Here is a 15,612-nt window from a genome sequence, read left to right as displayed (position 1 = left end):
AAAAGAACTCAAAAATTTGAGAAATTAGATAAATAGTAATCTTAGCTTCTAAGAAATGTGACATCATCATTTACATATCCAACTTTTATATATATAAAAGAGTTAAAAAAGAAAAAATAAGTGTTGATTTAAGATTATATAAATAACATTAATGATGAGATGAAGATTAAGAAAAAACGTCAAATAAATTAGTAGTATTGATGATGATAAAAGTTAAATAAATCATTTTTTCTATTATTTAAATTTTTAACATAAAATTTCCAATCTTTTAAAATAAAAAATAAATGTTAAAAATAAAATAAAAATCGAGGCAATAATTATTTTTAAAGAAAAATATAACCAAAAATTGTCAGAAAATTAATTTTTCATGTGGGTTGTTGTATATGTAGAAAGGCACGTGTACAATTAATGAGGCACAATTAATTTTATAGTACAATTTGAAATGCTTTGTGTACAACATGGTAGTGCCGTGTTCGTGCTTTAAAGTGTCAACTCTAATAAGGAGCCAAATGAGTAATAATAATAATTCTAATAAGGAGTAATGAGTAATAATAATAATTGCAATGTTAGTCCTTCTAGGTAATGAATAATAATAATAATTGCAATGTTAATCCTTGATGTTAGTCCTTCTATTAATGTACAATTCTTTTTGCACGTTGTACAACTAATTAATGCAGTCAAAAGTTAATGTACAAAATTGTATGCATGTTGTACAAGAGTATTAATGCAGTGTTGGTCCTTTCCAACTCTCACTTTTAAATAAGGATAATAAATACATATATATATATATTAAGTCATGTAAGTCTTATCACTTTTATTATTATTATTGTTCACGAACCCACTCAATTGTAAGAAAAACAAAAGGAAAAGTATGCAACCGTCAGAACAAGGAAGAAATACTAGGAATGCTTATAATTAAAATGACAATAATTGAACACTTTAGTATGAATTATTTTTTCTTAATTTGTCGGGAGATATGATTGCCAAAATTTTCAAGATAATACTCCTCCATAATGGAGTATGTATGTAATCATAGACATGTCTTTCTAATTAATTAGAGTTATCATGAAATAATAAATTCTACTCCATCACTATTAATATTATTAAAACATTTCAAATTAGAAGTTTAAATATGAGATCTCCTATGCTTTAATACTATCTTCATTTACTTTTAATTTTCATAGTTTCTGTTTGGCATAATATATAAATATGACATTTAACTTAGCCTCATTTCACATTTATGCCCTCAAACTTTGGGTGTGTACATGTAGACACTTAAGCTTGTATAAAATTGAACAAATAGACACACACACGTCCTATTTGGCATCCTACATGACAATTTGCATCCTACGTGTTGTCCTTCGTGTATTATGTCACATAAGACTCATGTATCTACTTATTCAACTTTATACAAGTTTAAATGTCTATTTGTGCATATCCAAAGTTGGAGGGCATAAATGTGAAATGAAGCTAAGTTAAAGAGGATATTTATGTATTATGCCTCTCTTTTTTAGAGTCAAACTATAAAAACTATGACTAATATTTTATAAAGTATTTTTTTCATCATATTAATATGCAAAAAAATGTAATTTATAGTACTTTTCGTATAGTTTTTAAATATCTAATTTTTTTTTGTTCAAACATCAAATTAATATAAATTAATTTAACTTTAAAAATTAATTTGATTAATTTTCGAAAAACACAACATAACAAATAAAAATAAACGAAATAGTATAAATTTGAATTTAATCAGATCTCGATGCGAGTATTTCCGAATTCTATGGGCTTTGCCGCTCCTTGTACTTCTGTCCAAACTCTGTCCTCCAATAACTATCGGACAGCCCACAGCTTTCCTAAATTTCCCCTACACTGCCCCCTCCTCCTCCTCCGCCTCCTTTTATTGAGTCTCTGTTTTTTTCACTTCACATTTTCCCTATCCCAAAAATCATTCTTAATTATATTCCATTCAAATTAACAAGATTCCATTTTTAAATATTACTTCTTGCATCTGCTTAAACCAATTTTCTACTTTATGGAAGATCAAATTGATCAATCGAAGCAAGAAATGGATCATTTAATGGATGGTTCGAGAAGTATCATATTCGGGAAGTACGAGATGGGGAGGCTATTAGGCCAAGGAACATTTGCCAAGGTTTATTACAGCAGAGATATCAAAAACTCTGAAAGCGTAGCGATTAAAGTAATCAACAAAGATCATGTTAAAAGAGAAGGGATGATGGAGCAAATCATTCGAGAAATTTCTATTATGCGATTAGTTCGACATCCAAACATCGTGGAAATCAAAGAAGTTATGGCTACAAAGCAAAAAATCTTTGTAGTTATGGAATATGTTAAAGGGGGTGAGCTTTTCGCCAAAGTTGCTAATGGGAAACTTAAGGAAGATGTTGCAAGAAAATACTTTCAGCAATTGATTAGCGCTGTTGATTTCTGCCATAGTCGCGGTGTATTTCACCGCGATTTGAAACCTGAGAACTTACTTCTCGATGAAAATGAAAATTTGAAGGTTTCAGATTTTGGGTTATCAGCTTTGTCTGAGCAATTAAGGAGTGATGGTTTGCTTCATACACAGTGTGGAACTCCAGCTTATGTCGCCCCTGAAGTTTTGAGGAAAAAAGGGTATGATGGTGCTAAATCTGATATTTGGTCTTGTGGTGTGATTTTATATGTTCTTTTAGCTGGATTTCTACCATTCAAACACGATAATTTGATGAAGATGTATCGAAAAGTCTTCAAAGGTGAATATGAATTTCCTCCCTGGTTTTCCCCTGAAGCCAAGAAACTGATTTCAAAGCTTCTTGTAGCTGATCCAGAAAAAAGAATTACAATTTCTGCTGTAACAAAGATCCCTTGGTTTATCAAAGAATTTAGTAGATCGTCTTCTTTTTCTTCAATCGAAGAAAACAACACGGATCAGAAACAGGAAAGCAAAGAACCAAGTTTGGGAAACAGATCAAAATCAGCTCCACCTTTTTACAATGCATTTGAATTCATATCAGCAATGTCTTCGGGGTTCGATTTGTCAAGTCTTTTTGAGGGTAAGAAGAAATCCGGTTCTTTATTCACATCGAAATGCTCTGCCTCAACGATCATGTCAAAACTGGAATCTTTAGCCAAGAAGGTGAATTTTCAGATTGTATCCGCTAAGGAATTCAAGGTGAAGATGCAAGGAACATCAAATGGGCGAAAAGGGAAATTGTCAGTAATGGCTGAAGTTTTCGAAGTTGCACCAGAAGTGACGATTGTTGAGTTCTCCAAATCTGCTGGAGACACCTTAGAGTATAAAAAGTTCTGCGAAGAAGATGTACGGCCTTCACTTAAAGATATTGTTTGGACATGGCAAGGCGAGAATAAGGGCCATGATTAAACTGTAACGCTAGCGTTAATTACTCCATGTAAAACTATACTGTTTTACTTTATCACAGTTCTAGCCAATTTTGTTTAATATTATGGTGACTGATATATGTAAATACTTTGTAAGTTCCAATGTTCTATGGGTATTTTAATCTCACTGGGGTATGTGTAAACTACTTCAGTCAGCTAGCGTAGAGGCAAATCAAACAATCTTATATTAGTGGTTTAAGTATGATATTTATATGTTCTAATCTTATCTTATACTCACTGTATAAAATTCTAGCCGAAAACAACAAAGATTAGTTGAACCTACTCTGCCTCCGAATTGACTATCCTTATTTTATAATGATCCATTTTGCCTGTCAAGGCAGAGTCAAGATTTTAACTTTATGAATTATGAATTTAAGATTGATGACTTCAAGTGTTCAGAATTGATTTCTATACGTACATATTTGATAATTTTTTAAATATAAATATATTATTTGAGTAAAAACTATTGAATTCGATTAACGTGTATCTCACTTTCGTTCCTAGATATGTTTCTATATGCCAGAGAAGGTCTGCCCATGGTTTAAAAAGTATTTTGATAAAGAAAGTTTGTGGGGTTTTTGTGATCTTGATTCTACATGATTGAAGTGGGAACCATATTTTTGGGTAATGGCTGTTGTTGTACCAGAATGTGGTCCACTGAGGTTTCTAAAACAATCTAATTGAAGTTTATATAATTTGGTACTAATAGTTTAATAGAGTATATATTTTATGTAATTGTTATTTTTTAAATGGAGATAAGATAGTGGCTATACAATTGGAATTGCAACGGATAAATTAGAAGTCAATTCTGTCAAGTAATTGAGTTTAATTTTCAAACCGTGGGAATAACATAAACTCTAAAATTGACATTTTATCCAAATTACTTCAAAGTCTCTGCAAGCATGATGTTGATCAACCGATTGCCATATATACAGGGAAACAAGGTAACACGCCACAATTACATCCAAATGAAGGTTGCCTTATGGTAGAGGTTCGGGATTCGAGTTTTGAATATAAAAAAATTATTTCAAATGAAAGAGGCCCTATGTGGTGCAAATCCAAAATAATCGAACTTTAATACGAATATCGAACCACAGTGATATATGGGTCCAAATGGTAAGTTAGTTAACATATGTCAAATTGTCAATGCATAAGTTGAGATGGTCAGTTTTCTGTGACATCAATTTACATGATTGTACCTTTTGCATATTCATTGCTTGGAGTAACATGGCAATTTATTTATTTTTTATCATTTTCTTAAAAATATATATGATATGATTCTATTTCATCCTCCTACCTTAATAATTTGATTTACTTTTTATTGTTATACATGAATCATACATTATAACAATATATTCAGTGTAATTTCAGTAGAGTCTGACGTGTAGACTCAAATGATGTATTATGGGTTGAAAGTGTTCCATTCTTAGGAGATGCCACGTTACATATCCTAATTTGATAGGGCAGGAGTTGGTTGGAGAATGGGTCTTCCATACATAAACTGCTTTATTATCATCAAACAGATGTCTCATTGCTACTGTAGTAAGAAGGGAACAATTATTTTGTGGAGATAATTAAAAAGGGTCCCCATGGATGACCAAAAAGGCAAGGGAATATAGTATTTTAAATTAAGACAAATGCTTTGGTTGATTGGTTATTATTCCCTCTTAAATTAAGTTAAATAAGTATTTTAAAGTTAAGTTGTTACTTAATAAATTAATATAGATATGTATCATTTTTTACAGAATTAACTAAAAAAAGAAAGTGGACAGTATACATTCTTTTTTGTTCATTCTTTTAGAAAAAAAACTTCATTTAAAAAATAATGACTTGGTTTAACTTGACACAAAGTTTAAAAAAATAAAAAGATTTTTCAATATTGTGGTCATATATTAAAGATATGTCAAATGTACCTAAATACACTTTAATTTTGTGAGCTTAAACATGTCATGAAAAGCTAAAATTAAAGTGTTGCAAAAAAAAAGAAGGAACAATTCTTTCTTTAAAAAAAAAAAAACTAAAAAGAAAAGTAGGTTTGGAACGGATGGACTATAAATTTTATTTTTACGTAATAATTTAATTTTAAAATGTTTATTTTATCTTTAGTGAAATGATTTATATATAGTCATATAATGACTTATTTTAGATCGCAAATTTCAAAAAGAATTATTTTCCTTTTAAATTTTGTGTCAAAATAAATTACAATCATACAAATTAAAACCGAGAAAATTTTACTTTTAGTTGATTTGGAATCATGGTATCTTGTTATATTTATTATCTATATATAGGGTTCCCATCATTTTAAAAAACACCATTTTTCCTTGCCCAGGCATTTTATTATGGCACAGCATCAATTTATCGGTTAGTTGTTCCGTGCGGGCAAAGTGCATCGTTTTTTACTTTTCTTTTATTTTACAGATTAAGCATGATTTTTAATTTTTTTTTGAAATGTTAAAAGTTTTGATCGTTTGACTCTAAAAAAAAGGTAATTATGACAACTAAAAGGTGAAGTAGAGAGTATATAACTAACTTTTTGTAGTATCTAGGGTGGAGCTAGCTAAAGCCTAGAAATTTGAAAATGAGTTCAATCAAACTTAATATTTTTTGTTCAAATAATGTATTATAATGTAATTGTATTAAATTTTTTATTAAATATATAAAAATATTATATTTAGTTCAGTTATTAACCTATTTGAAATCGTTTTAAATTTCAAAACTCATAAAATTAAAAAAAATAATTGATTTTGTCCATGCATGTTTTGATTAATATAACCAATACAAAAACATGAGACCGAAGAAGACAGTTATAATAGTTAAATGAATTACTACTAATATCTTTGTTCTAATTTATATGACTCACATTATCTTTTAGTTTATTTAAAAAAAGAGTAACACATTTATATATTTAGTAATAATTTAATTCTAAAAAGACTCATTTTACTCTTAATGGAATAATTTATAACGAGTCAAATATCTATTACTTATTTTAGACTACACATTTCAAAAATCATTCTTTCGTTTTTAACTTTATATCTAGTCAAACTACATCATATAAAATGAGCCAAGACCGTCTGATTCTTCAAGAATTTATTTTTTATGGCTCGTGGAATCCTAAAACATGATGTTGTAGCTAAAGACATTTTGGTGTGAAGCGACGACTCGCACAAATCACAATCTGCTACCTAATTAAATAGAGTCCATTGGAATTAGATGGTCCCAAATAAGCGAGAAATTAAGATCTCTTTGTTATTTTTATATTACTAGTTTTTTGACACGTGATTTTCAATTCAGAAAATATACAAAAAAAAATTAAAATGCAAAAAGAAGAAGAATAGAAGATTAAAAAAGATTGTGATTGAAAAATCAGAGGAAATCCCTCCTTTACAACTACGTTCTTAAAAAAAAAGGAAAAATAAAAGAGGAAGTCCCTCTATTTATAATCATCAAAGAGTAGTATGAACAAGTGTTTTTTGCGTCTTATTTAAAAAGTTATGACCTTTCCGAGAAGTCACAACCCTTTGAAAAAGTCACAACTCTTTGAAAAAGTCACAACTCATTGAATAATCACAACCCTTTGAAAAAAGTCACAACTTATCGAAAACACAACCTAAGTTAGGGATATTATAGTAATTTAACTTTTAAGTTAGGAGTTCATGCTTTTTAAAGTAAAAATATAGATATAGATAGATAAAAGAAAAAGAAAATAACTTTTTTAAGATATATATTTTATATATAAAATTGAATACTCTTGTAAGATAACCTACACAATCCATTCTCTCAGAAGAAGTTTGGACAAACACCGCCTCTATTTTGTGTTGGTGTTCACCCCCCCCCCCCCCCCCCCCGAACTCTCAAGGCAAATAACATTATATTTTCATAGGGTATAAATTTATATTTTTACATTAAGCTTTAAGGATTTTTCCGCTAGAGTCTATACATACATTTGATTGTTATTAAGGATAGAGACAAAAGATCAATCTATTTAAAAGATATATTATTGGTGTAGTAACATTTTCTATTAATATTAAAATGCTACACCAATATAAATATTAAATTAGATTAATCCATTTGAAAAGTAAGTCCCTTTTTGTCTGTTCATTTTGCGGACTAATGAGATGTTTTACGATGATTGTTCACTGTACCAGCGAAGGCTAGAAATTTCGATAGAGAAAGAGAATATTCTGTTTTTATTTTTTTAGATTCAATGAATGAATATTATATCTTGATGACGACGTTAAATCAGATCAATATATCATATTTTTTTTTGGATGTATGTCGATTCTACACAAAGGAACTATGGGGCCAGAGTTGATAATGATTGTACGCGCTTGGTGTTGGAGTAGTTTGATATTACAAGTTCTATTATATGTGGTGATGAACTATTGGTTGTTGAGTTGAGCAAACGTTTAGTGCATTGTGGTCCTGATGATCTACTATATTTTTTATGGTTGATGATCAATAGTGTCACACACTTGTCTTACTTCTAGTGGTATCGTAATATAATGAACGTTAATTATACGAAAACATTTAACTAATCAAGAGTTGACAACTTATATGGCAATTCATGTTCTACATGTATTCCGTGAAAGTAAGATAACATAAATGTCAGCGGAGACAAAGTTAAAAGGCATGTTTATGCATCATGTCAAAATGAAAAGTAGATCAAATAAATTGTAACGAGAGAATATTATATTTTTAAACTGCTATATAAATCTCTAGGAAAACAAAATTATCAATAGAAAATTGCTCGAATAATAAGCATTGTCACCTCCTATCTTAAAATTATGACTTCGAGTTACTAGAGAGTAAAAAAACATCTTTGTCACATGTAGACAATTATTCTTATCTATGACTTAAACAATAAAAATATGACCCAAAGAAATGTGATTGGACTTCCTTCCTATCAATTTTTTTTAATTCTTTTACCTGATGGAGGAATGTTCTGGTGGTGCAAAAGAGATTGTCTTAGTAATAAACTAATAATGAGTTTGCTCCAAAAAAGAAGTTAAACGCAAACGAAATCACATCCAAATACCAAACAAAATAATAGTTGTGACTTGTGATAAAGTGGTAAGTATTCTTTTATCTTTAATAATTAGAGGTTTTCGATTTAAGTTCTTTTGAGTATGATGAAAAATAATTTACCCTCTACTATGAGACTTTCTGGTTTGAATCTAAATTTAGTTAGACCCCAATGCATTATGATGAACACCAATTTGAAAATAAAAAATCACATCCAAATAAAGTGTGGGTCCAAAGAATTAACATATGGCAATATCTCTTTGTATGATTGAGGCCTTTAGTTAGCTAGCACATTCCATTGTTTATATTCTGTTTCTTGTAAACTTTGGCAACGGTTTTGGACAATGGCTCTTCACTAAAAATTGTGAGTATATTTGGTGGAGATAAGGAGATTTGAAGATAAAAGGGTCCCAATGCAAGGAAAGATAGGTATGTCGACTTGTCTTCATGGATCAAATGAAAATGCTCCTAATTGATTGCTTATAGTGACATCTTTAATAACTAAATATTCTATATTTTCTCCGTCTCAATTTATATGATGATGTTTGTGGTGAGCAATCTGTGGTGAGCACTATGTAAATCCCTCATTGTGTAATAGCCTGCAAACCACACATGAGATGTAAACCGCACTAGACAAGCTCTATGCGACATACTCGACTCAAAAGGCATTGATGGGGTCAATCCCGGATAATTCACTCCAAACCAACTGAGTCATCCCGAAGGACATGATGATGTTTGTTTATAAGTTATGAAATTTAAGAAAAAATGAAAATAATCAAAATTTATAGTCTAAAATAAGTCGTGAGTATTTGTATGATTATAAATTATTTTATTAATAATAAAATAGATATTTAGAAATTAATACTAAATATGAGAATATTTTTGTTATCATGATATCTTGCTATATTCCATACCTGGAACATTTTTTCTTTTCCAAAAAAAGTTAATTTCAATGGTGTTTCCTCAAATATTATATTATATTATATGCATAGACTACAGAATTTTGGAAGCTATGTCTAGTGTTGGCCTTTAAATGGATGTACCTATCCATATATGTGAGAATAGTGCAGTAGTAATTAAAGATGTTAGAAGAGACGCCAAAAATCTGAATTATTATTTTGACACTTGCAAGACCTCTTAATTTTTGAAAATTATGCAGACTTAATAAAAAAAGAAGAAGATATAATCATATATATTTCTACTATATAGAAACATGAAGCCTAGGACGATCAATGGCAAGGCTGTAAATATTCTCATTTTCAAGGGCAATATAAAGTTGCTATAATTATGATGATCATGTGTACTTTTTTCGATGAAAAGAATAAAAAAGGCCTAACTCATCGGTAGCCACCTAAAGTTGGCATCAATTTTCACTTAGACACCTTAACTAGGCTTTGTTCATTTTAGACACCTCATGTCATGTCCAACTGTGTCATTTTGATACTTTTTCGATAATCGGCCAATTTTGTAAGGTGTGTGTAACACACTCGCTGATGACGTGTATTTTATTAAGAAAATATACTTAGACTGATTTTAAGAGTCGTCACTTAATTTTTAAGGTAAAATTAAGAAAACTGATTCTTCAAAAAATTAAAATAGGAAATCAATTGAAAAATATTTAAAGTGGATTCGGGGTTCATATTAGCATTTCGAGAAGGATTTGAAAGCACCCGAAATGCCCGCTAACATGCGATTATCCGATAATTAACTATTTGACTAAACGATTTTAAAGATAAGAGCATACTTGACTAATTAAAAATAAAACCAACTTTAAGACTTTAAATTTAGGGGGGAAGGAGAAATATTATAAGGGACTACTCGAGAAAAACATTTCAAAGTAATTGAAGTAATAAGATAAGTGCTTATTTAATTTTTAGAAAAATACAAGTAATTATTTAAAAAATGGTTATCTTTTGGGGAGTTGAATTTTGAAAACCTTAAAATTAAACAAACCAATAATCATGCAAGAGCAATTAAATAACAAAGAAGAGAAGATGTGGGCTCAAGTCCGGTTTCTGTCCGCCTGGGCCGATACTTGGGCCTATTTTCGTTTTAGGCCTTTAGCCCATTTGTACCTGTCCTAGACTATCATAAAAAAAAAGAACTGAATTTCTTTTGGGCTTTAGGCCCAATTTCTCCTGTCCTAAAACTAGCAAATTAATACAAAAAATAAATGGGCTTTTTGCCCAATTACAATATAAAACAAAGCTGGAAATTTAAAGAGGACTTTTGGCCCATTTTTTGCTGCAATATACAGCGTATACGACTGATGTATATCGTGCGTATCCAGCCTCTTTTTTCGGCTCCGAGACCTGCATTTTCTGTTTTCCAGCCCTGTACTTCGGTTTTGACTCGAAAAGTAAAAGATTGAGCCTCCTTAGCTTATGATGAAATGCATGGGCAAAATTGAAAGAATCCAATGGACTCATTCAAGGGTTCATGCCAGAAAACAAAGAGAGAGTAATTAGTAAGTGCCTAAAGAAAAATTGATTTAAATATAATTATTGATCAAATTAAACAACGGACATTTGAACACAAATAGATAATTGCCCATACACATGCACTAAGACTTGAAGAAATCATGTCCTAAAAAAAGAAATGGAACACACCGTTTCAATAGAACAAGGCATGACATTAATGGATAATTTTCATATACTCTTTATAGAACAAAGAACGCTATCGCTTTACCAAACAAACCAACCGTGAATTAAAAAAAATATGGCTCCTAGACTATAACTTAACAGTAACAGTAAGGGATTAGGGGGATACAATTCCTAACAAATTACTTTAAAGAACAAAACATTTGTATCCATGGCAATTAATGAAGAGTTGCAGCAAAATATAACAAGACACCGCAATGACTTTAGCACAATTTTACACTAAGACATGCATTTAAAAATTATAAACAAAAAAAATAAATAACTTGACAGCCACATTTTAACCCAAAATAAGCACACTTTTATGTAAAGAAACACCAACATTAGATCCAAACCTTCAAACCTTTGACTCGGCCAAATCATGAAATCGAATAGGAACATATATATCGCATCGAAACAATATTAACTCAACAGTAACTAACAGCAAACAACCATGAAGTAAAAATTTTCGAACATCCACAATAACATCTTGAAATGGAAGAAGAGCCGAGAAGAAAATTACAAAGAAGAAAACAATACCTTTTTCCAGGCAACAAACTAGAACAAACGAACTTGAGACGACGTTTCCTCCACCACACGAGAGCTACCGTGGGTTCTAATGAACAAACCAAAAAGTAAAACTAAGACTCTAAATCGTTCCACCCTCTTCTTTGAATGTATGTTCCCATTTATAATTCTTTTTTTTTTCTATCAATTATTTCTAGCCAACCTTATATTTTCTAAGTTTTTCTCCTAACTTTTTCCAACCCTAAACAATGATGAAGGAGGGGGTTTATATAGAGGGAGATTAAGGCTGATTTAGGGGGAAAGAATTGGGTGATTTCGAATTTGAAATTCAAATTTCTTCTGAAAGGATAAGGAATATGCCAACGTGAATTTTGTACCAAACTTGTACAATTCTCAACGGATTGAGAACCATTGTTGTCCGATTCGAAACAAGAACGCTTGAATCGCAGAGATCGGGACACGTCGAGAGGAGAGAGACGCGTGTTGCTGCTGGACTTGGGTCGCTGGATCTCGCGATGGTCTGCGTCTGGACTAGATTACGATTGATTTTCTGGGTTTCTGCTCGTTGTTGGCTGTTCTGGAAGAGGAAGAACATGGGTCTAGGGCCGGTGTACGCATTGTATTGATGTGCTGTTCTTTTCGGAATTGAGTTTGGTGGGCTAGATTATTGCTGAAGGAATGTGAATTGGGTATTGGGGCCTGTTAATTTGAGAAGTGGGCTGCTGGAAATGGCACTAAAAGGCTCAAAATTGGTCTTCAAAGAGGAAGACAAGGTAAGGGAAGTGGCTAAAATTGTAATTATAGCCATTGAATTAAGGACTTTGCCAACTCGAGTTAATTAGTGAATTCGGCTAAAAACTAAATAAGATGAATTAACATAAATTAATTAATGAGATTCTTAATCTTAATGAAATAAAATAATTAACTTAATTGTAAACTAATGATTCAAAATTATAACCATAATTTAAACTAAGCTAATTTAATAAAATTAAATCTTTTTGAGATGAGTTTTGAATGGTTATAAAATATACTAATTATATACAAAATTATAAAAAAACATATATGTTACTTAAAAATTATAAAAATGATAAAAAGTAACTTGAAAAAATATTTTGAACTTTATAAAAATCAATTATTTCAAATCGTTTGGAATTTAAGAAGCTCGGTGATGAATCTATATTGTGGAGGTCCAAAATTGGGTATCAACAACGTGTCAAAGTGACGAATTAAATAAAGACACGTGGCATATATAGAAAAAATAATTATTAAATGATGAATCTTGAGTAGGAAAAAAACTACCAATGACTCATTGACATGTGGCATTTCTTTAACTAAATAATTTTTAAAAAAACACTTTAAATAAAAGAAAATTATACGCACACCACCCCAAATTGTCTTCTCTACTACCCACCCCCACCTCAAACCCCAACCCCTCTCTCTCACTCAGATTTTCTTCTCCACCCACCACCACCCCCCGACTCTCCCCCACCCAAATGTGTCAAAAGAAGAAGCTTTTTTTTGTTTGTTTTCGTCACTTTGTGAATGTTGTGAGATAAGAACGTCTTTCTTCTAATAGATTGATGTTTGAATGCTTGATTTGGTAAATGTGGTAATGCATTTGTTTGACCTTTTTGGGGGGTTTTCTTTTCTTTTTTTTCCTTTTTTGCTGGATTTCTGGGTCAATGCAAGTCAAAAATTGGTTCGGTACATAAATATGGAGTCCCAAAACTTTTCTAACTAAAAAATTATATAGCTTATCTATTTGATTTGGACTTTTTCTGTGATTATGATGTGAGAAGGCATTACAAATGGATTGGAACGCTAAAATTGTTTGTTGTGAATGTAGGATTTGATAATTGAAAATATGATTTCTTGCCATTTTTGAGTGTGTTTTTTTCTTCTTGAAATTTATGTTGATTTTTCTCAAATTATTTTGAGGAGGAAGAAGGACAACAAAATAAGTGAAAGTATTTAAGCTTAAAATTTATGGGCGCTAGAATTCACTTTTTGTTTGTGGCATCGTCAAATTTATTTCATCATGGAAAGGGTTTAAGCTTGGAAAATGGTAGCCAAAAAATGGGGAAGAAGAAGAAGAAGAAAAAAAATAATTAAAATTTGATAAAATGAGGCTCTCACGCGCGTCTAGTGAGTGTTTCACACTTTCTATGTCATCTCAGCAGAAAGTGTCAAATTGACACAGTAGGACATGACATGAGGTGTCTAAAATAAACGAAACTTAGTTAAAGTGTCTAAGTGAAAATTAGTGCCAAATTTAGGTGGCCACCGATGGATTTGCCCAATAAAAAAATATCATAAGTAGCCATACTATCTAAAATGGTGGGACCCATTTTTCCAGAAGAGTTCACATATTATTTTAAAAATCAATTTATATTTCATTAACACCTTTTCTTTTTGCACTAAAATAAATATAAAAAGAAACAAATATGATTTAAAATGTATTAAATGACAATAAAAATATTTTAATTAGTTAGGGAGCATAAAAATAAAAATTAATAAATAAAATGGATAGATAAACTAAATGAAATTAAAGTAAACTAAGAGTCTCACTAAATTTTAAAATAATAGTTCTTTGGTAATAGTTTTAAAATTTTGCAAATCAAATATTAAAGAGAAATCATAACTATTCTTCGTGTTCAATTTATGTATATGGATAATAAGAATATTTTGATAATAGAATATTTTATATTTTAAAATTAATCAAATTAAATTTTAATTAATTATAGTAGATTATTTACTTTATTTATTTAATATTGCTATTCTTTTGTCTCAAATAAGAAGTTAAGAATTGAAACACATGAAAATCAATACATTGATTAGAGAAGTAAATAAATTTAAGTTGATTACTATTTAGAAAAAGATGACAAAAAATAGCAAATGTTTAATAGTAATTTTAAAAATTATGCGATATTCATATGTGAGTTCGATTAATGATAATTTGCGCCGAAATAAGGCCCATTCGGATATAGCATTCCCTATAAAGAATCTTTTTCATATCCGAAACTCAAAATCAAGATATTTGATTAAGAAATGAGCAACATCATTCAATGTTGATGCACTATATTCTTTGATGGTTATTTTAAAATTTTATTTAGTATTAATTAATGTTGGTAAGAATGCTATAGAGATACCTGTTAATCAGGGGTGGCTGGTAAGGTATAAAAAAAAGTCCTTGGCCTTAGGCCCCCAATAAATTGGGGCCGCCATTTTTTAGTTAATTAAGTAGGATTAAACTAAAAATAAAATAAAATTAGAACTAAGAAAACAAATGCAAACGACATTAATGAATTAATAGATATGACAATTACTTTTTCCCTTTCCAATAAAAAGTTATCTACTTTTTTTTAATGTACAAGTTATCTTTTTTTTTTACCTTATTCTTTTTCTAATTTTATTTTTATATATTCTATCCTCCTCTCTTCTTCTCTTTTATTTCTTTTCTCTTTCTCTTTTCTAATCTTATATCTCTCTCTTATTCAAAGCTTAAGAATTTATTTATTCTATTGACAGTTTATATTTTAAATTTGGAGAAAAATATATTGCAGCAGCTCAATTCATTTTCGAAAATCAAGTCTTCATAGGTCTTGAATCCGATAATATCATTCTAATTTCTAATATTATTTTTATTTTGTGTCTTATGTTTATTATATCTTTTAGGGAAAAGGGCCTGGTATACCCCTCAACTTTGCCCTTTGGAGCTGATATGCCCCTCGTTATGAAAGTGACTCATATATACCCTTACCGTTATACAAACGGCTCACATATATCCCTACCGTTACAAAATGAGCTCACATATACCCTTCATTTAACGGAAGTGAAAAAGTTAGTTTTAAATTTATATTTTCAACTTTTAATTTTCTTAAAAATTATTTAGGGGTATATATGATTCTTCTAGCAAAGTTCAAGGTATATTTTAATCTTTTTCATACATAAATTATTTTTTGATTTATTTTATTATAATTATTTGAGTTTCTTATTCTTATTCTTATTTTATTTTTTTCTTTCA

At 30.0% G+C, this 15,612-nt stretch overlaps 1 protein-coding gene across 1 annotated transcript; it reads left to right on the top strand.

Annotated features, from left to right (window-relative positions):
• Positions 1-1,861: 1,861 nt before the first annotated feature.
• LOC102580534 (CBL-interacting serine/threonine-protein kinase 25-like) lies at positions 1,862-3,529 on the top strand. The gene has a single exon (XM_006356188.2). It carries the CDS (start codon positions 2,033-2,035, stop codon positions 3,383-3,385), a length of 1,353 nt encoding a protein of 450 aa, XP_006356250.1. The 5' UTR covers positions 1,862-2,032; the 3' UTR covers positions 3,386-3,529.
• Positions 3,530-15,612: the final 12,083 nt, after the last annotated feature.

This window comes from Solanum tuberosum, unplaced genomic scaffold (genome assembly GCF_000226075.1).
Source record: "Solanum tuberosum cultivar DM 1-3 516 R44 unplaced genomic scaffold, SolTub_3.0 scf00215, whole genome shotgun sequence".
In the NCBI taxonomy this organism is placed as follows: domain Eukaryota; kingdom Viridiplantae; phylum Streptophyta; class Magnoliopsida; order Solanales; family Solanaceae; genus Solanum; species Solanum tuberosum.
Note: the sequence above shows the minus strand (reverse complement) of the source record. Positions and strands in the feature narration are given on the sequence as shown.